The sequence below is a fragment of the Pholis gunnellus genome, assembly GCF_910591455.1.
Source record: "Pholis gunnellus genome assembly, chromosome: 8".
Classification (NCBI taxonomy): Eukaryota; Metazoa; Chordata; class Actinopteri; order Perciformes; family Pholidae; genus Pholis; species Pholis gunnellus.
This window is the reverse complement of record NC_136534.1, coordinates 3,915,465-3,937,380: the sequence shown is the minus strand read 5'-3', so window position 1 is coordinate 3,937,380 and position 21,916 is coordinate 3,915,465. Positions and strand designations below refer to the sequence as shown.

At 43.5% G+C, this 21,916-nt stretch overlaps 1 protein-coding gene across 1 annotated transcript; it reads left to right on the top strand.

Moving 5' to 3' along the window:
• The first annotated feature begins 883 nt into the window (after window positions 1-883).
• On the top strand, window positions 884-6,923 carry LOC306700017 (polyadenylate-binding protein 1A). Its single transcript, XM_079164890.1, has 15 exons — window positions 884-1,723; window positions 1,961-2,154; window positions 2,327-2,442; window positions 3,268-3,407; window positions 3,517-3,611; window positions 3,761-3,898; window positions 4,268-4,363; window positions 4,512-4,784; window positions 4,944-5,034; window positions 5,180-5,302; window positions 5,394-5,536; window positions 5,872-5,956; window positions 6,094-6,224; window positions 6,385-6,475; window positions 6,566-6,923. The coding sequence occupies exons 1-14, from the start codon at window positions 1,531-1,533 to the stop codon at window positions 6,472-6,474; spliced, it is 1,908 nt and encodes a 635-aa protein (XP_079021016.1). The 5' UTR covers window positions 884-1,530; the 3' UTR covers window position 6,475; window positions 6,566-6,923.
• The last annotated feature ends 14,993 nt before the right edge of the window (window positions 6,924-21,916 follow it).

Below are 21,916 nucleotides of genomic sequence, written 5' to 3'. Positions count from 1 at the left end.
TTCAACTGTACCCTGTAGGTAATGCACAAAATAAAAATAGGATTTGCGTTTATTGATAGTGCCTGTCAATGTAGCCTTTTGTGTAGCTTTTAGCTTTCGCTCTTTGAAGCCGCCTGTAGGTGTGCCGACCGGCTGAGATGCGCATGGCCCTCGCGGGAGCGCGCCCAGCAGAGGGGGAAATTTGTCTTCTGACATTTGATTGCCCTACTTATTTCTAGGGCGTTGAAAAAAATATGTATTTACTTATAATATAATACGTAGTTACTGTTGGGTTAATCAATAGATGAACATGTATGAACATTAGACATCAATTCTTCAGGTGAACTATTTCATTATCTGCTTAAAGGTAGTAGTATGAACACATTGGAGTGTCCAGAGACGTACGGTATATGGGAGGATGCCCAAAAGTGCATCCACTTTTATTTCGGACATATGAAAAATACTGAGACACCGAAACATTAAAAATGTGCTGGAGAATCAAATTGATAAATGAATGACTAGACAAACGTAAGGGGATGATATTGGACAGAGCTAGATAATTCCTTGATAATATGTAGATAATTAAATGGACAGTTATGCTATTTCGGAAGCTAGCGGGGTCACAGCAGAGCATCACTGTTTCGCTGACTCAGGGAAATATAATTGGTGCATCGAGTAGTTTAAAAAACAACTTATGGCTCCGGCTGCTGAATAGCTGACCATCGACACATTCCTTACCTGTTGCAAATAGAGCTGGGGACTGTACATCTCAAGCGAATAAAGAGAAAATCGCCTGTAATGCGCTAAAGGAAAGCTGTTGTGAAATATCGCGATAAGTGTGACGTCAGCCTTGGTGGTACACGCGTCGTGGTTTCGACTAGAATCGCGAAACAACCTCCACCGACCTTCCTTTCATTCTCGTAATCCGTCTGCGTAGGGTGTGCTCCGGAGCTAGTCTCGGCACACATTTTATTATTATGAAACAAACCAAAAGCTAGAGAGCACACGCAGACATATTTTTATAAGAAAAAAAAAATCGGTGAAGCAGGATTTCATTTGCCAAGCAACGCGAAGAAGACTTCAACAAGAACGAAAGACGGAAACGAGAAGAAACGTTAGCAAGCCAAGCAGTTAGCCTCATTGTTGGAAGCGTGGGTGATTACCGTTAGCCAGTTATATTGTCAACCGCTTATTTCTCCCTTTACGGGCTTTGTCATTCGAGTAAACGAGAACATTTGCTTCGTTTACTACTGATAAGTACGTTTTATAACTGACGGAGGTAAGAGTACCGGTTCAAAATTGTGAAGTCCGCGAGCCAAATCGGTTAGGCCACGCTCCGACATTTTGCTAATCAAGCTAACTAGCCCACGTTGCTAACTGGTTAGACAGCGAGTACATGTGTCTGCGCTCTTAATTTGTGAGACGTTGTTGAAGAGACCGGGCATAGGAATCTCTTCATACAAGAGGCGTATATTGGCTGACTGTTGTCAACAATATATCGAGTTAATATAACCTTTCAGTTGTACTGCCTGCGAGCACACGTCGTCAAACATGAATCCCAGCGCGCCGAGCTACCCAATGGCTTCCCTCTATGTGGGAGACCTGCACCCAGACGTTACGGAGGCCATGCTGTACGAGAAGTTCAGCCCGGCCGGGCCCATCCTCTCCATCCGGGTGTGCAGAGACATGATCACCCGTCGGTCCCTCGGCTATGCCTATGTCAACTTCCAGCAGCCCGCTGATGGTAGGTTTACTCTTAAGTTTGTATAGCACACAGGACAGCCAATGTTGGCAAAAGGGATGTGGCACCATCTTGACTTGTATATTTTTTCACGAACTAGACATGCTATGTCCTAGCATCTGTTATTTTGATTTAGTAATCATGATATCAGATTACGTTATCTACTGAGCATGTCATGCATTGGTCTTGTTTTTAGTTTCTATAGTGTCCAGCCTTAAAATGTTGTGTCCTGTTTTCCAGCTGAGCGAGCCCTGGACACCATGAACTTTGATGTGATCAAAGGCAGGCCCCTCCGCATCATGTGGTCTCAGCGGGACCCCTCCTTGAGGAAGAGTGGAGTGGGCAACATCTTCATCAAGAACCTGGACAAGTCCATTGACAACAAAGCCCTCTATGACACCTTCTCTGCCTTTGGAAACATCCTGTCCTGCAAGGTAGGCAGGGCACCATTCACTGTGTCCACCTCTGCTTTTGTGTTTGAGTGCTTTACATACAGAACACTAGTTTGCATGACTAAAGATTGAAACTGATGGTGTGTGTCTGGTGTGTTTTTAAATGCATGGTGTTTGGGATTGTTTTGACATGCTCAAATCTCCCCTTTCCAAGGTGGTTTGTGATGAAAATGGCTCAAAGGGTTACGGCTTTGTGCACTTTGAGACCCACGAGGCTGCTGAGCGGGCCATTGAGAAAATGAATGGCATGTTGCTCAATGACAGAAAAGTGTAAGTGGGACTACAATTACACTTGTTTAGATAGGTATTTTTTGAAGTGATGTGATTTGTGTATAACTGCATCTTGTCCTCAAACCCATCTCCAATTCTGCCTACTGACCGTTCTGTTTTCATACAACCAGTGAAGAATGACAATCGCCCTAAAGAGCAGCGCCAAGTTTTGAACATCTTTCAGTGTTAGAAGCAGGGGGAACTTTTAAATCCGTGCAAGTGTAGTTGTGAAATACTATCCAAAATAATATTTGTTTGTAAAGTAGTGTAAAATCCTAGTATTCTGTAATTCATTTCATAGCGTTTCTTTGTGAAATGACACCAGGGGAAGCGTGGTTTGAAGCAGCCTGGTTCAGAAGAAAGATTTAAATGTCTAGATTCAAAGGGACTGCTGTCACATTTTTCCTGCAGTCTACACTTCTTACCGTGTTCACTTGGTGCAAATGCCCGTGTTACAACTCGTTTAGTCATTCATTGCATTCAACCTGAAATGCATCCCCTCTGAATAATTCATTTTTTGCTCTCCTGGGGTAAATGATATTAGTGCTTTACTTCTTGACTGGTTTAAGATCTAAACACACTGCAGCTATAAAAGAGCTTTGCGTGTTCCACACTGCAATCAGTGGCTGCTGACATTCGTGTACTTTCTGTTGCAAAAAAAAGACAATTACATCGAACAGTTTTTCCAAACGCTCTGGGTTTTCTGTTGATATTCCAGCAAAAGTCATTTGAATACCATGGTAATTGAGCGGTTAAGCCACGTCTTGTCTTTGTATGTGTGATGTATTTAAAGAATTATAATATTTGACATCATTTAACCAACAGATTTGTTGGCCGCTTTAAGTCTCGCAAAGAGAGGGAGGCTGAGCTCGGGGCACGCGCCAGAGAGTTTACCAATGTTTACATCAAGAACTTTGGGGAGGACATGGATGACGAGAAGCTAAGGGAGATGTTCAATAAATATGGTAAGACAATGATACTGTTTCAGAGAGTGGCATGCTTACAATTAAGTAGGTTGGCGTCGTTAATTGGTCCAATTTTTTAAATATGTACTAATGAGCTGTTCTGTTGTAGGACCATCCCTTAGCATCCGGGTTATGACTGATGAGAGTGGCAAATCCAAGGGATTTGGCTTTGTCAGCTTCGAGAGACACGAGGATGCACAAAAGGTGAGGCTCAACTCGTGGGTTTTTTCTCAGGGGACATTGTCCCATAATATGTTTTTTAATAATTGGAAAATGAACCAGTCACTGTAGCTCTGCTATGAGTGAGTATACAACCATATCTTCCATTCAGTCTATCGCTTATTTCATTGCAGGCTGTGGACGACATGAACGGCAAAGACCTTAATGGCAGACAAGTGTATGTGGGCCGCGCACAGAAGAAAGGAGAGCGGCAGAATGAGCTCAAGCGTAAATTTGAGCAGATGAAACAGGATCGCATGACGAGATACCAGGTTTGTTGGCCTTCCACTCTGTTGTAGCAATTTCATTCGACACATTACAGGGTTTTAGCATGAACACGCCCCTTTCGCAAATAACAATAACAAAGATGCATTCTGGGCCCTGATGCCCCCCTACCCGTCGGTGTCAGTGTGAAGATACCCATGTAGGGGGTGTATCTACCAACAGGCCCAGTAGTTCACATTGTGATGAGCAGTAAAATTGGTGCAATGGATCGAGAATTAAAGTTGCGTCAGCGTGACATTTTGCAGCCTTTTAAAACCTCATTTTAACTAGTTTGTCATTGGATACAATGGTTGCTGGCTCTACAAGACTCAGCTGATTTGACTCATTCTTGATGCATTACTTTGTCCATACACCAGGGTGTCAATCTGTATGTGAAAAACCTGGATGATGGCCTGGACGACGAGCGCCTACGTAAAGAATTCTCTCCATTCGGAACCATAACTAGCGCTAAGGTAAAGACTTCAGCACTGGATTTTTTTGTTAGTGTTGCGATGTTTCATGGCTTGATTACAGATTGATGTCTAGATTTAAATACAGTTTTATGGTGATTAACAAGATGGTTTTTAAAGAATACATTCTAATGAGTTCCTTCTCTTCTAGGTAATGATGGAGGGGGGCCGCAGCAAAGGCTTTGGCTTTGTGTGTTTCTCTTCCCCGGAAGAGGCAACAAAGGCCGTTACAGAAATGAACGGACGTATTGTTGCCACAAAGCCACTGTATGTGGCCCTGGCCCAACGTAAGGAGGAGCGTCAAGCCCATCTAACCAACCAGTACATGCAGAGGATGGCCACAGTCCGTGCTGTGCCCAACCCTGTCCTCAACCCATATCAGCCTGCCCCACCCTCAGGCTATTTCATGGCGGCTATACCTCAGGTGAGTCTCCCACCCCCTCTGCCTGACAACTAAGCAGACCTGACTGTTGGTAGTTAAATGTACAGGTGCACTGTGTTACACTGGTGTTAACCACTTCTGTTGGTTGAGGGTAGATGTTTCATTATGTAATGATGAATCGTTTCTCTCCGCCCGTCTCAGGCCCAGAACCGTGCTGCATACTACTCCGCCAACCAGCTGGCGCAGCTCCGCCCCAGCCCCCGTTGGGCCACTCAAGGCGTGCGGCCTCAACGTAAGTAGAAACTTTGTATCCAGTGAACAGAACAGCCAAAGTGATGCTGTAACTGAATTGGTAACCAGCACCCTCTGTTAACATTGAAAGAGCTGAGTCATGACTACTCCCGCGTGGATCTCTAATGCTGTTCCTCTTCCTTCAGACTTCCAAAACATGCCCAATGCCATGCGCCCATCAGCTCCCCGGCCCCAGACCTTCAACACCATCCGTCCCACCGCCACCCCCAACGCGCAGGTCCCACGCATGATGACGTCCCAGCGCATGCGTAAGTATTTCAGCTCTCGGAGCACAGAAACCACTGTGTTTTGTTCCTCTGTCGGCACCTGTTAATCACCTTCTCACCTTCCTCTCCTCAGCCACCCAGGCCCTCGGCCAACGCCCTACCGGTGCGTCGGCCACTGCCGCCCCAGTGCGAGCCATGCCCCAGTACAAGTATGCCGCTGGTGTGCGCAACCCCCAGCAGCACATGGCGTCCCAGCCACAGGTCGCCATGCAGCAGGTATGTACCTATTTGACCATCGTGGCCTTGGTGTGAAGCACTGAAAAAGTCTACATAGTTTCATTCATAAACACCTGTATTGCAAATACATTTTAAACGACTGGGAATTTGATAAGATATGTGCTTTTGGACTATCTGCATTTCTGACTACTGTGTGTGTGTGCACATCGTCAATGTGTACACAAGTCAATACAATATTCACAATACCCAGCACTCACCTTCCAGTCAGTCATTCATGCAGTGTAGATAATTATGCAGTGGTCGTTTTGCATTCGGTCATTTTTACAGTTGGTCTGAATATGTCCCTAAACTCAAATCTTTCCTTCCTTCTCCAGCCTGCTGTCCATGTCCAAGGACAAGAGCCCCTGACTGCCTCCATGCTGGCTGCTGCCCCTCCTCAGGAACAGAAGCAGATGCTGGGTCAGTATCTGCTCCGAGAGTTACAGAGAACTAACAAACACAAATGGGATTCTGTCTGGTCACCAAGTTATTTGACACATTCAGTCTGGTTTCATGCGTTTTGAAATGGTTGTTGATTGCTGTTCTTCTTCCTTCAGGTGAGCGTCTGTTCCCCCTGATCCAGAACATGCACCCCAGCCTGGCTGGCAAGATCACCGGTATGCTGCTGGAGATCGACAACTCTGAACTTCTCCACATGCTGGAGTCACCTGAGTCGCTGCGCTCAAAGGTCAGTTAATGGCTAAGCTGTTAGATCTCCGGAATTAGTTATCCATTTGAAAACAGTCTTTGCTCCTCTAAATTTACATGAGCCTGGTTGCTAGCAGCTTCCTGAATGAGTACAACAGACGTGCTTCATATGCAGTGGTTGATGAAGTGTTTTGTTTCAGGTGGATGAGGCTGTTGCTGTGCTCCAGGCCCACCAGGCCAAGGAGGCGGCTCAGAAGTCTACCACCCCTGCTGGAGTTCCCAGCGTCTAAGGTGCGTGTGGGGATTTTATTTTTGATATTTGTATTAGTTAACGTGTAGATACCATAAGTTTAAGCGTCGATGTGGTTTTTTGTCTTACAGATTGAAACCTGCTTCACCGAAGAAAAAGCGAAAAAAATATTAAACATTGAAAAACCTAAAACTCTGAAAACATTGCAAAATGATAAATTATTTCTTAAAAAAAGAAAAACAATTAATCTGCCAGGTCTAGAGATGATAAAACTAGACCTTGATCATAAACCAAAATTTGTTGGAAAAAAAATAGAAAAATAGAAAAAAATGGAGATTATAAATTTGAATGCATTCCTCTGTTTTATGTCATTTTACTGTGTCAGTGCTCAGAATATCGGCCATGTTCAGGAAGGTGGTAGCTGAGCATTATGAAAGGTGATTTGTATTGTAAACTGCTGGCTGTAATAAAATTCTCATTCAAAATTCAGGCCTCTATTTCTAAGTGTTGTCCCTATGAATTTTCATACCTGTAATAATGACATAGATATTGACTCCAGTCTCATTTATGCATGTCTTTACAGACTGCCTTTCTCAGATGTATTACAATGAACTGTGGTGATTGGGCAGATGTTTTCCTGAGGGATGATGTTTGCAGTACGAAGTTTATGTTCATGCAGAACTGTGTTCCAATACCCATCGTACCATACTGTTAGGTATGCCTGTAAGACATTCAGTATGTCCCAATACATAGCGTGTCACATGTTTGCCAAAAAGGTCCAGGATGTTGTACTGCATCTGGTCCCATTTTGCAGTCTGCAAGCCAGCATGCTTTCCTGGCTATTCTGACCCACAATCCTTTGTAGAGCAGACATGAGAAAGTGGTCAAAGTTCAGGGTGCCAGTTGCAGTGTATTTTGATTTGGAATGCAGCTCACATTTTAAAGCATGCAGTACGGTACTGTTGTCTTCCACCAGGTGTCCCTGTCATTCAGTGTTGAACCGATCACAAGCGGCTTCTTTAAAGTTGTGGTCGATCTACCTGGCTTCAGTTTCCCATCTGTACTTCCTGTGATTTACAGCGTTGTTGGAATCGATGTGCTCTGGCTTACTGCACAGTATACAGTGAGATGCTTGTATGCTTCAGTCTTATTCAGGACCTACTGTGGGCAGATGATCACCATGGTAAAATGGCTAAATTGTGTGCAGCTGTGATCTATATAGATGATGATGATCAATATTCACACTAAGTAGGACAGCATGCATAAATATGTGGCTGCAGCTCGGCTGTCAAAGCCAGATTTCTAGTGCGTCTGACGACAACCTAGACTGAGTGGATCAGTGATTTTTCTATTTTGTACCTCCATCAGTTGGGATTATATTCAAATTGCAAACTGCACTACGTTTTCTGCAGTGATAGATAGGTGTGACACTTGGTTCCAAAATTCAGACCAAAGAAGTAGAGTGGCATTTTATTCTGTAGAATAAGTTTCAGCTCTGTATATTGCAGTGAGGAAGCCATGCCTACTGTCAGGAATGGCACTTCTCCTCGCAGCTGCTGGTGTTCTCTGCCCTCTGATTACATCGGTGGCTGTCTTATTTATTGTATCTTTCTCACAGGCCTCTGCAGTACACCGTCCTGTATGTTAATAGTGGTGAAGAAGCCATTTCATCACATCTTTCCTCCTTCAAACCAGAGCACAGGGGAGCTTGTATGTCTTAAGAACTGACAAAGCACGAATGTGTCTTTAGTTTTGCAATCAGACGGACTATCTTGGTTTAAGTAGCCAAGCGTTCTAAATTGTATACTGCTTTTAGTACGTACTGCAGCTGCCCTAACGCAGTACTCACTGTTGCATGCAGTGTGTATTCAATTGGGTGCACACTGCATGCACAACATACTGCTTCATAACATTGCACTTTGATCCTCTTACTCATGTATCCGCCTCGCAGAGGATTGTGGGTGAGAATAGACAGAAACAGAAAAGCATGCTGGCTTCCAACCTGCAAACTGGGACCGGATGCAGTAGGACATGCTGGTATTTTTGGTATTCTGCATTTTGTGGCACACTAAATTGTAAAGTTGCATGGGTATTGGAATGCACAGAATATGATGAAATATTTTGATACAACAAATTAAATCTTGGGAACAATACATTCAAATATTTGGAAAGAAAGAATACATTGATATTAAACCTCAAGGCTGTAATACATGTGGAGACACTTGATTACAGACTTTAATTTTGAATGCCTTCTCCCCAACAGCCAGCTTCAACTTTGAAATACAATATAGAAATGATGTGACTTGTGTCTTCAATGAAATTGCGGGGAAAGTGGAAAAAAACTGAAAGCTCCAAAAGAAAAGATGAAATAAAGCCATAACTTAAGCAACGGTATTAACCGATGCATTTCATACTTGGTTTCCTGTCAGGAAATGGAGAATTTGAACACTACAAGTCTGGAAAATATATTTTTGCAGCTGTACTGTTAACTATCATCATTTTATTGGGTAATTTAGATTAAGACTAATGTTCCTTAAGCTCAAACGTTTGCTATTGTTTATTAATCATTGAATCATTTATAGAATTTGTCCTTCATTTAAGTTGATTTTATATCAACTTAATTTTTTTAACAGATGCTGGTTAATAAAGTCAGAAAATAAGGCAGTGCTCCAGAAAGTCCGTTTTCTCATCATGTCAACGTTAAAGGAGCTTTGGTTAAGTTAAGACAGCTGACCTGCCCCAGACCACGTTAGCTTCCCAGCATAAGTTGCCATAGTAACTGAGCTTGAACTATGTTGAATTTACTTTATGGAACCGACTGAACTGAATATGAGTCAGACTAACCGACAAGTCTGGCTCATTTGGTAAACTGGCTGTAAGGAAAGGTCATGCAGTATCTTCTCTTGTAACCTGAGAACACTGAAGTAAATGTGGATTAATCTGTTTTCTTTTCACTCATTTATAAAGGAGACCTTCCACATTTGTATTCTTTATTTAGATAGTGGGAAAACTGGAAGTAGGCTGTGGAGACACGTGGGAAAGCTCTGGTCGGAATCCAACGGAGCTGTTGAGGAACTCCCTTTAAGTTGGAATGTGTGCTTTTTTCACATCTCCAATGCTTCCTTTGCTGACTTCCCTGTATTATTGGACCGACAACCCATTTAATATATCACCACAGTGTCCAAGTTTATAGGGTCTGCAGACTCTTCCAACGTCTCCCCTGACACTATATTTCTAAACGTGTTCCGGTACATGGCCGACCCAAAACCACTTTCTGTAGGGATTTCATAGAAGTATCAGCTTTGACTCATGTTTGTTCCTATCTGTTTCTGGCTCACAAAGGGAGGATTTTAGGTAAAAATCTTTTATCTCCATAGTGTGATAGGCTCATGTAAACACCAACAGTGTTTCCTGTGCCTCTTCATTTGAGGTGTGATACTCCTGTGTGGCCTGATTGTCAGGTCGCACGTTGTGTCGGATTTGGAGTTGTGTACATACACACTTTGGTAACTACAGGACGCATGTGCACAAAAAGAACCCTCGGCTTACCCCAGATTCCTGCTATCACATGATTTCCACAGTCTGGTTCGGGGCTGCTACTTGTTTTCGTCGGCCTTCCTCCCTAATTAGGCTTTAAGGAATCCTTGCTACCAGTAAACAGAGTGTTTCTAACATTGCCCATCTGTGAATATGAAAGTGGCAGTAATAGTCAGAGCTGTGGAATTCCACCAGCTCGTTCGTCACTTCCTCTTGTGTCCCTTTTAATATTCACAAACACAGAGAGCTATGGGGTAGTCCTCTGTAGCTTGGATTAGATGTGTCTGTCTGGCACTGCCCTGTCTGCCAGTCAACCAACTAAATTGTGTATGTACGATATGAATGTCTGAAACTTAAAAATAAGAGTTCTATTTAGAGGCTATAGTCATTTATGGGACACGAGGGAGCTTAGTGCTCAACTCTAATGTTTATATTGCACTCCAGTGTACACCAAGTCCCCAAGCTTGGAGATGACATCAAGCCCTACATGATTTTCAGCTGTATTTTTATTTTACTAAATGTCAAAGATTTGATTTAATAAGCAACACAAAGTACACCCAACAGAAAATAGACATAGGACAGTTAAAAGAATAACTAGCAGCTGGTTGGTGTAAGTGCAGAGTAGTGATACTCTTAATTTCTGGTTTGTTATACAAAATTGTATTATTGTTATAATTATAATAGTATTACTACCATCAAAATCAATATGTATAATAATCATTAAAATGTCATGATTATTATGATAATTATAAAAGTAGTACATATGTTTTACAGATTACATATGAGCTCTTGTAAAAATGTTACAGAAGTCAAAGTGTGGTCTGAACCACACCGCGGGGAGAGAAGCCTTTAAAACTTTGGTCAAAATCTCGCGATACGATTTGAATTTCTCAGCCAGAACGAGAACAGCAAACAACAGAGAGAGCTCTGTAGGAGCTGTTGTCGCTCGGAACGGAACGGATAGGTGGGACCGAAGACAGAGGAGAAGAAGTGCTAGTATCAGTGGGGAAGTAATTCACTGATTTATTAACTGGAAACCATTTTTGGAAGGCAGAGCGTTTCCTTTCGTCTCTGGTTCTGTCTGCGGAACAAGTGTCACTAGCAACAGACGGTATGTTCTCATCGTTTCTTGCTAACCTTGCTAGCCAGCTGCTAACGCTCGCTGTATTTAGGCACTGTTAGCGTTAGGTAGCTGGCTGGCTTTCTGGTAATGGCAAGCTGGGAGACCCTCAGAACATTTCTAGTGGCTCATCGCTATATTTTGTTACCGTCATGTGCCCTATTCGTCTGTCTGGACACGTTTACCAGCTGGTGGTTAAACACAATGAACTAACGTTATCGAGCTAACCGAGCTATCAATCTACCGTTGTTGAGAAGTCCAAACAAGGAACACGTACGAAAACCAACGCCAACTGGCATGGTGATTACTTTAGTAAAGTTAAATCACAGCAGCTGATTACCAATGTAGACTTAATAAGGCTGGAGTCAACTGAAGACGGTGAGTTGTTGTTTAACCGTCGGCAGCAGTGTTCATTTGCTAATTACTGCCATGACGAGAGAAAAAAGTTGATTCAGCGTGAGGGGTTTGGTGCCGTTGTGTTCACGGTCAACTGAAACGTGAAACGGGGATCTGTTAGACGTGTGGAGCTAGGTCCTTGATGCCTCTCTTTTCTTTAGTGACAAATTGGAAGTGTGCTTTGCACGATTTATACTTTGTCAGATGTCACAACCTTTAACATTACCTGCCAAGACGAAGATGGAGACCACCATTCAGCTTAGATTAAAAACAAAAAAGCACACACAATGCAAATATGGATTATCAGGTTTGAAGTCATAAAGACTAGACATGTTACTTGCAGTAAAAATATGAATCAGTAACGTATATTTTAAGCAGGACATGGTCAGCAATAATACTCAGGTAGGCCGTGGCGTTTAAACGATGCTCAATCGGTCCCAAGGGGCCCAAAGTGTGCCAAGAAAATATCTCCACCAGCAGTCGGAACCGTTGATACAAGGCAGCATGGATCCATGCTTTCGTGTTGTTTACGCACAATTCTGACCCGACCACCTGAATGTCGCAGCTGAAATCGAGACTCATCAGACCAGGCAACGTTTTTCCAATCTTCTATTGTCACATGTTGGTCAGCCTGTGTGAATTGTAGCCTCAGTTTCCTGTTAGCTGACAGGAGTGGCCCCCGGTGTGGTCTTCTGCTGCTGTAGCCCGTCTGCTTCATGGTTCCACTTGTTGTGCGTTCAGAGATGGTATTCTGCAGACATTGGTTGTAACGAGTGGTTATTTGAGTTCCTGTTGCCTTTCTATCATCGCCAACCACTCTGCCCATTCTCCTCCGACATCAACAAGGCATTTCGTCCACACAACTGCCGCTCACTGGGTATCTTCTCTTTTTCGGACCATTCTCTGTAAACCCTAGAAATGTTTGTGCGTGAAAATCCCAGATCAGCAGATTTCGAAATACTCAGACCAGCCCGTGTGGCACCAACAACCATGCCGCGTTCAAAGTCACTTAAATCCCCTTTCTTCCTCATTGTCATGCTCGCTGTGAACTTCAGCAAGTCCTCTCTTCTGTGTGTGTGTGTGTGTGTGTGTGTGTGTGTGTGTGTGTGTGTGTGTGTGTGTGTGTGTGTGTGTGTGTGTGTGTGTGTGTGTGTGTGTGTGTGTGTGTGTGCTGTATGCTTGGGACTAGCGAATGAAGCTGCACTTCTCGTGTCTTTAATCAGCCCTTCCCTAAATCTGGAAGTGTACACTGTAGTGGGAATCTCCAGCTGCTACCCAGTGTAGTTGTTCCTCTTGACTTATCATCCTCTACTTCAAACAGACTGAACACTTGGTCCGTATGTTCTGGTCCACTTTGCATTTGCCCCGGTCACTGTCGTTTGCTGAATTATGCTGCCACAAGCTGTCATCCTCTGGGTCCTCTTCATTGTGGGAACCTCGGCTCAGTCCAGATACTGTTATCCTGAATAACATCAAAGAACGACATAAGGCATGTCCCTCATTGTCATTCGGTCAACGATGTAAAGTTGAGCTATTTTTGAATGATCTGGTGCCTTTCATACACTTGTCTCTTCCATAGAAATACGTTCCACACATTTTAAGGGTCTATATAGCTGATAATGGTATTTCTATATTGCAAAACAAAATGACTAAGAACAATTGATGTGTAATGAATGTATTTTTGTTGCCCACCGTTTTGCAACTTCTTAGTGTTGTATTTGCAGCAGAAATTGCCCCAAACAGGGCTCAACACAAACTTGTAGAAGTGATGGTCAGGCTGGCAACTGGACTGCAGCTTTTGGTTGCCGAAACTGAAAATATGGTTGCCATTTTCATTCACCTTATATTTTGAGTAATTCGGATCCTATGCAGGTCAACATCAGCTCGATAATGAAAATGTGACCCAAAAGAACGAAAGCTTTCTTCCAGCGGCTGAACGAAACTCTTTGTAGTTTGTGTTTTATCAGTTTATTCGTCAAACTATTCACCCCACAATCAAGCAACTTCATTTGCTTTACCATTGTCTCCGTAAAAGGTGTTTTACACATACGAGTTACGGTTGTGATACTGGGCTATATAAATAAAACTGACGTGACTATCGTTCAGCACTACAGATCTCTAATAGCCATTTGTTGTGTTTGTTATACGTGTTGAGGCAGCCCTCCAGACTAATCAGCGTTTGGGTGTCCGAGGCCTCCCATGGCTTAGCAGCAGGTTGTCCAAACCTGTGTGTTGTTCCACAGAAAGGTCATTAGCCCAGTGTGACGACCTGGCCTGTGTGCTCTGTGTGTTTTGTCAGGGCCACGGTAAACACAGCTGCGGGGCTAGGTGGTGGTGGCCCACTCACATCAGGGTGCTGTCAATGATTAAGACTTGCATTTATGCATCTTGAATGATCAGGCACCTATCTCATTGTGCTCTACCACATATATATAAATTGTTGATGCTTTGAAGTAGGATGGCAGTTTGACCCTGTCAGACCGTGGAAAAAGAAAAGGAGTGAAACGGACATTGATTTGTTTTCTGTGGTCATTTGAGTAGTACAAGAATGACTGGCTACTTAGCTTGTCCTTCTCCTGAGCAGCGGGGAGTGAGGCTGAGGGACCCATAGACTGTATATAAGTGGACGTAGTCATCGTCAAGTGGTTTGTGGACTGCTGTTATGAAGCTTTGATTTCGCTGTCGACATCTTGGCTTTTTTTGCATCTGATCAACAGAAGTTACCATATTTGGAATGCGGAGAAGTGACGTAGTGAAGGCGGATACGTCTGGTAGCGACAGTAAGCCCGCCCTAAAGCATTCCCTGCTTTATGGTCTGTTTGACTCTAAATGGACCATCATTTACTAAATGAACATCATGTTGTATTGAAGAAGACTTGAAACTAGAGATTGAGACCATAAACTCATGTTTACAATGTTTACTGAGGTAATAAATCAAGAGAGAAGTAGTCATTTTCTCATAGACTTCTATACAACCAGAGGGGTCGCCCCCTGCTGGTTAGTAGAGAGAATGTTAGTTTTGAGACACTCAGCATCTGCTAGCTCCACACTTTAACGCTCCACTGGTTACAGAAAACAAGCCGAACAGTCAATGTGCTCTCTTACACTGTGAAGAAAGAAAGAAAAACTGTGTTCATATTCCCCACTAATGTTTGAGGGATAGTGCATGAGTCAATTTCAGGATTCCAAATTAAACAAAAAACAAAATAGATTTGTTGATGTTAATAACAAATCAATTACATTTCCTTGTCTAATCCATGACTTTTTGATGGCATGCCTCAAGCCTGCTGTGAACTGTAGTTTTATTGTGTTTCAGTCATCTCAAACTAAAACTCATCTGAACAGTAAAGATTAAAAATACATTACTAATGTTTGGCTAGAATAAAAGCCTATCCAGAACGAATGCAATATTACTGATATTTAAATATAGGAATTGATTACCTGAATTATGGAGCTAGTTCATCAGGTGAGGTCAAAATGAAGGAGACTGGTTCAAAAGTCAAAGAGGAGAAATACAGCCAAGTGGGCTTAAAGGGAATATCAGTGAATTTATTGATGCAGGCGTCAAGCTCCAGTGCAAACTTAAGTGTCATTAATTTACACAACCTCAAAGGATGTTCAATGTGTGTATCAGGCCAGCAAGTAACCGTAACCGCATCTTATTCAAGGGGGGGTTGCAGCAGTATGAGAGGTACGGCAAACTCTCTACCAGTTGGCAAATGTGGTGTTTTTTGTTGTTGTCTTACTCTTATCTGTCTTACCAGGGGACATTTATCACACACTCCCAGGTTACCAGTCCATCCCTTTCTATTTCACACCCTCTCCCCTGACTTTTAGCTCTCTCAGCTGAGCTGAAATGCCAGGATGCTTACCTCATTTCCTCCCCACTTGAGGGAAGTGTGGGAGGGAGGATGAGGAGGAGGAGGAGGGGGGGGGGGGGGGCAGCTGGAGACTGTACTGGCTTTGTTGGGGTTGGAAAGTTTTTTTTTTTGCTGTTCTTCTCCCTGTCGGCCAACCTTGCCTCTCTTTGTACGCTGGACAATGCCTCCCCTGTTCACGCTGCTGTTGTGCTTCTTGTTTGCACCGTTTCCAATCCTTTGCATCTTGCAGGGTCAGATTCAAAACAAAATGCATGACCAATACGCTTATATTTCTCCTCTGTTTGAACAACCGTATACTGTGTGCGGTCATTTTGAAACCCCCCCCCCCCCCCCAGTTTTCAGCTAGTTCCACACACTAGTGAAACGGAAGGGCTTTGACTTTCATCCCACATCAGTCCGTAGCCGCTCGGCTCGGGTTGGCTCTGTGTCCGTTCGTGGTGCAGTGGGAAGCCTCTCTAATGCAGTGACTGTCTCCAGCCCCCGACCATCCCAGGAATGTGCATAGAGGCAGCATTACACAGGAGACAGACGGGCCAGGAATGCAGTCGGACTGATACCGACTGGCTAAATACACCGGCTCAGCTGCTGCATTTTTCTCTGTTCACATTCCGGGCCTGCCATCACTGTTGTCCTCCTGTCTCTGTACCTGTACTTCTTTGAACCTATTGTTGTCTCTGCTTGCACCTTGATGTATCTCTCATCTAACTATTGAGTCTTCAGTTTCGACTTATGCTGAACCATTCAAAACATTTCTTTTTTTCCATTGGCAAAGGTTGTTGATAGCACCTGGTACTTTTGGTATGACCTCGGGAGAGGTTGAGCTGACCCTGCAGACCACTGATTGGTTGGGGAGTATCGGCCCTAGAGTCACCACTTGCGCGACACGAGATATCCTGCGCAAACCTGACATTTTTAAATAGCCATGCTACCATCCTGTACTCCACTGTACGGACATTCCTCTGTTTGGTTTCCGACAAAAGGATCCAGCAAGAGCACACACAATGTTGTGTGTATGTGTCGGGTTGAAGATGATGTTGTGGCACTTTCACGTTACGTCGCTGTGAGAAAATTGAGAAAAACCTAAAGCGAGTCGCGCCGAGCCGTACCTTGCAGTTGAAATGCGGCACTAATAGAAGAGAATCTAATTATCAATTGAGTGGAATACGGGCATTCATCTGCACATCATCACCCAGGGTGGTCCTCTTCTTGTTGTTGGACTACGGGAAGGTGCTGATTTCCCCAGGAAAAGACGAGGCTTGGATATGGAGAGGTTTGCCCTTTGTAATTACTTTCTGGTTTAGAGTTGGCCTGACCAGGCTTATGTTTAACCAGCGTGTCGACATGGTTGTGAAAGAATTCAGTGGGAACTTAAAAGGGTCTTAACTCATTGTTTGGTTAGTTGGTTTGTTTTATGCGTACGAGTCTGTGTTTCAAAGTCATTGCGAAAGATGTTCTTTTATGTTGAGGGGACCACTTCACTCTTCTTGACTATTTCACACTACAGACATCTTCTGATTATCAGATGTATGTAGTTGATCACTTAAAGTAGATGCACGTATATACAAACTGTTAGAATAGGTTTAAATGGTATAACATTGATTTCACATATGTTATGCAAAGCTAAAGATGCAGTGAACTAGGTCGGGTGAGTAGGTTCTAAAGTTCAAAGATCCAGCTTTCATTGAGTGCGTCAGACCACATTTTACCATAATGACGAGCATCAACATAATGGAAAACTTTCCAGTTTTCAAATGGCAATATGCCAGGCACAGTTTATCCCGCAGTTGCATCGCAGTCATCAAAATATTAAACCTTTTGAAATGAGAAACGTATAATACATATTATATTGTATAGTTTGATCAGTAGCTTGGATCACACTTAAAGTTGCTTGAGGCTAAATCCTTTTTTCACATTATACAGAATATGTTTCCATGTTCATGTAGGTAAATGGAGAGAGATTTATTTACAGGGGAAAATGATAAATCCCTGCTAGAGGAAATGTGTGTTGTTGCATGTTAGTTCCATAGTGTTCCACGGTTCTCTCCAGGCTGCTGCAGCAGGTCAGCTGAGGTCAGCACTGGGTCGGCTCTCTCTCTGGAATGCCCAATGAACTCTGTCCCCGAGGGAAGCTCCAGCCCGTCTGCCAGCTCTCATCTTTCTGTCTGCCTTCTTAGTTCGTTGTTCTCGTGCATGCACACACACACATGCTCACAGAAATTCTCACGGCGCTATTATTTCCATTTTTCTCTGTTGGCACCGTACTGAGAGGCCTTTACATACTGCGGCTACTATTTGATATATCTGCAGCTTTTATTGTGGAAGGTAATAACAGAAGGAGGGGATCTGGTATGCAAATGTGTCGACTTGGTTTGGACTACGGAGCAAACTGTGTTTAGCAGTATGGCACCTCAGTGTGCCTCGCTGCATACACTTTTGATGATTTAAAATGTTTGCTTTTGCATTGAAGTGGCTCCCCGTGTCTTTGTTGTTGTTGCCATCACTACACTACACTGTCTTTAAAGGAGCGGTGTGAAGGATCATGGGGGATCTACTGCTGCGATGTAGTATAATATTCATAACTATGTTTTCATTAGTGTATTATCACCGTAAGCTAAGAATCATTGTGTTTTTGTTAGCTTAGAATCAGCCCTTCACATCTCCATCGGGAGCGTTTCCTCTTCATGGAGTGCGCCGTGTTTCTGCTGTAGCCCAGAGCGGACAGACCAGAGAGGGCCTTTGACGATTTTGCGTTTACCTGAAGGCCCCCAGTTCTTCAACACACTTGGAAAGGGAGAGCAGAGCAGAGGACTATTCAATCTGCAGCCTCACCGCTAGTGAATCCTACACACGGCACCTTTTAAGTAGATCTTGATGGCTGGTAAAATAGCCTTTTATTAACAAAGACTGTGTGCGTCTTGCAGATACAGGTTACATTTGACTGAGGTTAAAGTCACCTGAGGGCTTTCTACACCGTGATCCCACCTTTGACTGCCAATGAGATCAAGTATTTAACCACAACACAAATGTTTTGCTCCATAAAACGTCACGTGGTCGTCTCTAATCAGTTTGGGACAGCTTGTTAAATGTGGGTGCTTTGTCTAGCCTTGGTTGTAAACAAAACTCTTTGTTAATATGTTTTTAGGGAGCGGCTGCAGATAGGCCAGTTTTGATTATCAGCTACAGTGCTGGCTTTACTTTGTTGTCAGCTTCATATTTTTGCTACGCACCTGTGTGTCTGTTCTCAGCTAATCTTGCATTCTGCTACATAACATTTTGGGTGGCCAGTTATGGCTGCGTGCTCAAGGACCTCTTCGTGGTTACGGTGACTCCCACTTTCTCAAATATAGTCACATGTCACAATACTGTTTAGCTTGCTGTCCTGCTGGGGAAGTTAGGAGTGGTGCTTGATTTAACAGTATGTATGAGTGAAGAAGACAGCGAGCAACGTTAGCAGGAACAAAGCAGTAGACCAGAGCGTTAAAATGTTATTTTCTAATTGTTTCACTGTGGTTTTGTTAAACTAAAGCACAAATAAACTCAGGTGCAGCATTGCTGTGTTTTGAATGAATGCAACAAAAGAGAACACTTCATACTGTCTGCTCGACGTCGCTGTGCGTGTGTGAGAGAGGACGTTCGCAACTAAACGTTTTGGTGCCATTTTAAGAGTTTTAAGCATATTTTGATGATTATCGGGATAATATTAATTGTTAATCGTTAATTGTAACCTGTATTTTAATTTCATAGCATAAGTGATGCTTTTCAGTTTCCCTGTTGCCTTTTGGAAAAGTGTTTGTTCAGCGTTGGTACAGTGTAATATATCAATGTTTGAAATGTTCATATTTTTTAAATTAAAATAATGAATGGCCAAAGTTGCCAGTTGGCAAAATGCTTCTTCAGTCCCCAGCAAGAGGATTTCGTCTGTCGCTGACACTTTCACTACTGTCTGTTCAATACAAGCAAACGTATCCGGATGCATTTCTTGTGTTTTCATCGTACCGAACTTGAACCGGGCCGTGACTCCTAAACCAGGGTATTAACCAAACCTGTGACATTTCATCACCTGGTGTCAGGCTGCTCCCTGCAGAGGTCCAAATACGATGATCGTTGTCAGAGCCTCGATCCCATCGTCAATGTTGCTCAAATCTGTCGAAACATGTACAATGAAAACAGATCCCAAGCCTTCCCTCTGGACGTAATCACCTCTTTTCAGCAAAAGTGTTTGCTTATAATCCCTAAATGTATGTTATTCCGCCCTTCGCTCACCGCATCATTAGAGAGCCAATACATAAGCGACGATCCATAATCTCTTGTTTGAGAGGTCAGGGGAAATGTTAAGTTATGGAGAGTGCTCTATTTTCTCTCTTTTTCTCTTTCTGTTCATTGTTCTTTTTCACATTTCTCCTTTAGACATGTCCCTTAATCGAGGAGGGGAAATGCACTGCGTGGAAGGCTGCCAAATCACAGGAATATGTCCTGGGGGAGCTAACAAATCCTCAGTTTCCCTCCCTTCTTATTCATCTTTACAAATTGTTTTTTTTTCGCACAATTTCTCTGTCTTACTCTAATTGTTTCTTATTTATCCTGATCTTACCCGTTCCTTCATTTCTCTCTCTGCCCTCACTACTTTCTGCCTCTGAGCTCTCTCTCCCCTGTTCCAGGCACACTGGGCAGATTTGGATGGCGCTAGTGTACTTAAATCGGGCACACTGGAGGAGAAAACCTTTACCGCTGACCACAGCCTGCAGCCGATGAGCTGACATAGGTGTTTCATTTTGTGAGTGGGACCGAGCCAGGGTCTACCTGCATCATCAGTCCTCTCACCACGCGGCTCTCTGCTCAGCAGCGATAAGCCGGCCGGTCACGCCGTGGCTGATTTTGATACGGCGGTACAGACATCAAGGTCATTACGAAGCACCTGACCCGCGATCGTCTTTTCATGGTTGAATGAAAACCATTAGCCTTTCACACTCTTGTTTACTACACGCTGCACCCTTATGTCTCCCTCTCCGTACAATGCACTCGACAGCAGTGCTGCTGGACGAACGCACAACGTCATGAGGGGTTTTCCACTGGATTTCTGTCATGTTCTTTTGCTGCTTTCCTCACCTTGTTTGTTGCATCTCAGTATTTTGTTGTAAAACTATGACTTTTCTGTTAAACGTCCGTTCTTTAAAGCCCACTGTATCGGTCACTGTGTGCACTTCAGACTATTAACAAACGTGCTTTAGTATATGGTGTATGAAAGAATAAGTGTTAACCTCCGGTTCTGAAACGTGAAGCCAATGCTTCATGCCTTAAACCTGCATTCTCTCTAATGTCCAGCAGGGGGCGACTCCTCTGGTTGTATAGAAGTCTATGAGAAAATGACTCTACTTCTCTCTTGATTTATTACCTCAGTAAACATTGTAAACATGAGTTTATGGTCTCAATCTCTAGTTTCAAGTCTTCTTCAATACAGCATGATGTTCATTTAGTAAATGATGGTCCATTTAGAGTCAAACAGTGTGTGTGTGGGTGGGTGACTAAGAAGGAGAGAGGAGGGGGCGCATGAGCAGTAAGAGCAGCATGTGTCAGTAAAGCAGAGTAGTGCGGCGCTGGTAGAATCGGTGGCTTGGTTGCAGCTGTAGAGGTGCTGCGCTTAGTGCTGTTTTTGATCTTTTTGGTTTCGTGGTGCAGATTGACACCGATTGAATGAGGTTGTTTTACTGCAGCTGCAGTAAGTGCTTATAAAGTATACACATTTACAGAAGGCGTGTGAGAGCATGCTCTGCAGGCCCCAGCTCGTGTGGTAGATTATGGGTGTGTGTCCCTTGGCATCACTCGCTGTGTGTTTCCAACCCCAGCATGGTTCATTGCCAAGGTGTAACCAAAGACACCGATAAACACACACATTCAGGCATGGACACCCAGTGAGCAAGCTGGATTGTTCAGTAGCAGCACTCTCCCTTAAAATAACTGACATTCATTCTCCACCTCTTTCATCACCACTCCCCAGACACACAAAGCTCAACGCTGAGGGAGCACAGGTCAGTGATGGGAGACAACTGTGGGACAAACCTACCCCCTTCCTTCCAGATACATTTCTCAAAGCAAGTCTCAAGAAGTCCACACTACTCAGATGGCAGTTTTTAGTTAACGGTTTCAAAGCCAGGCTTTTATTTCTGTGTCCATCTGACCTGTAGCAATACTTAATGCAATGACTAACCTATAGTAAAACAGTCATGGTGACATAGAATTTGCAGACAGCTCGGTTTATTAGAGTTCTTTGTGAGTGGACCTATCACAAATGTCTGTCTGTTGTACAACTTAACAATAACCTGCTACTGTACATGATTTGCGTTTTCCTCCTGGGCACATTTTTAACAAGCTGATGCAAAACGAGCATGCACTCTATTGAAATGTAACAAAGACCTAACCGCCAAAAAACTGTCATTGGTTCTGGACTGTAGCGTCTTTGGCCTCTGCAGCTGTGCACAGTTTTAGTTTGAGGTCTCCCTCAGCTTTAGCTCTTTGTTCCTCTCAAATGTGTGAAATTCTCAAGTAGTCAA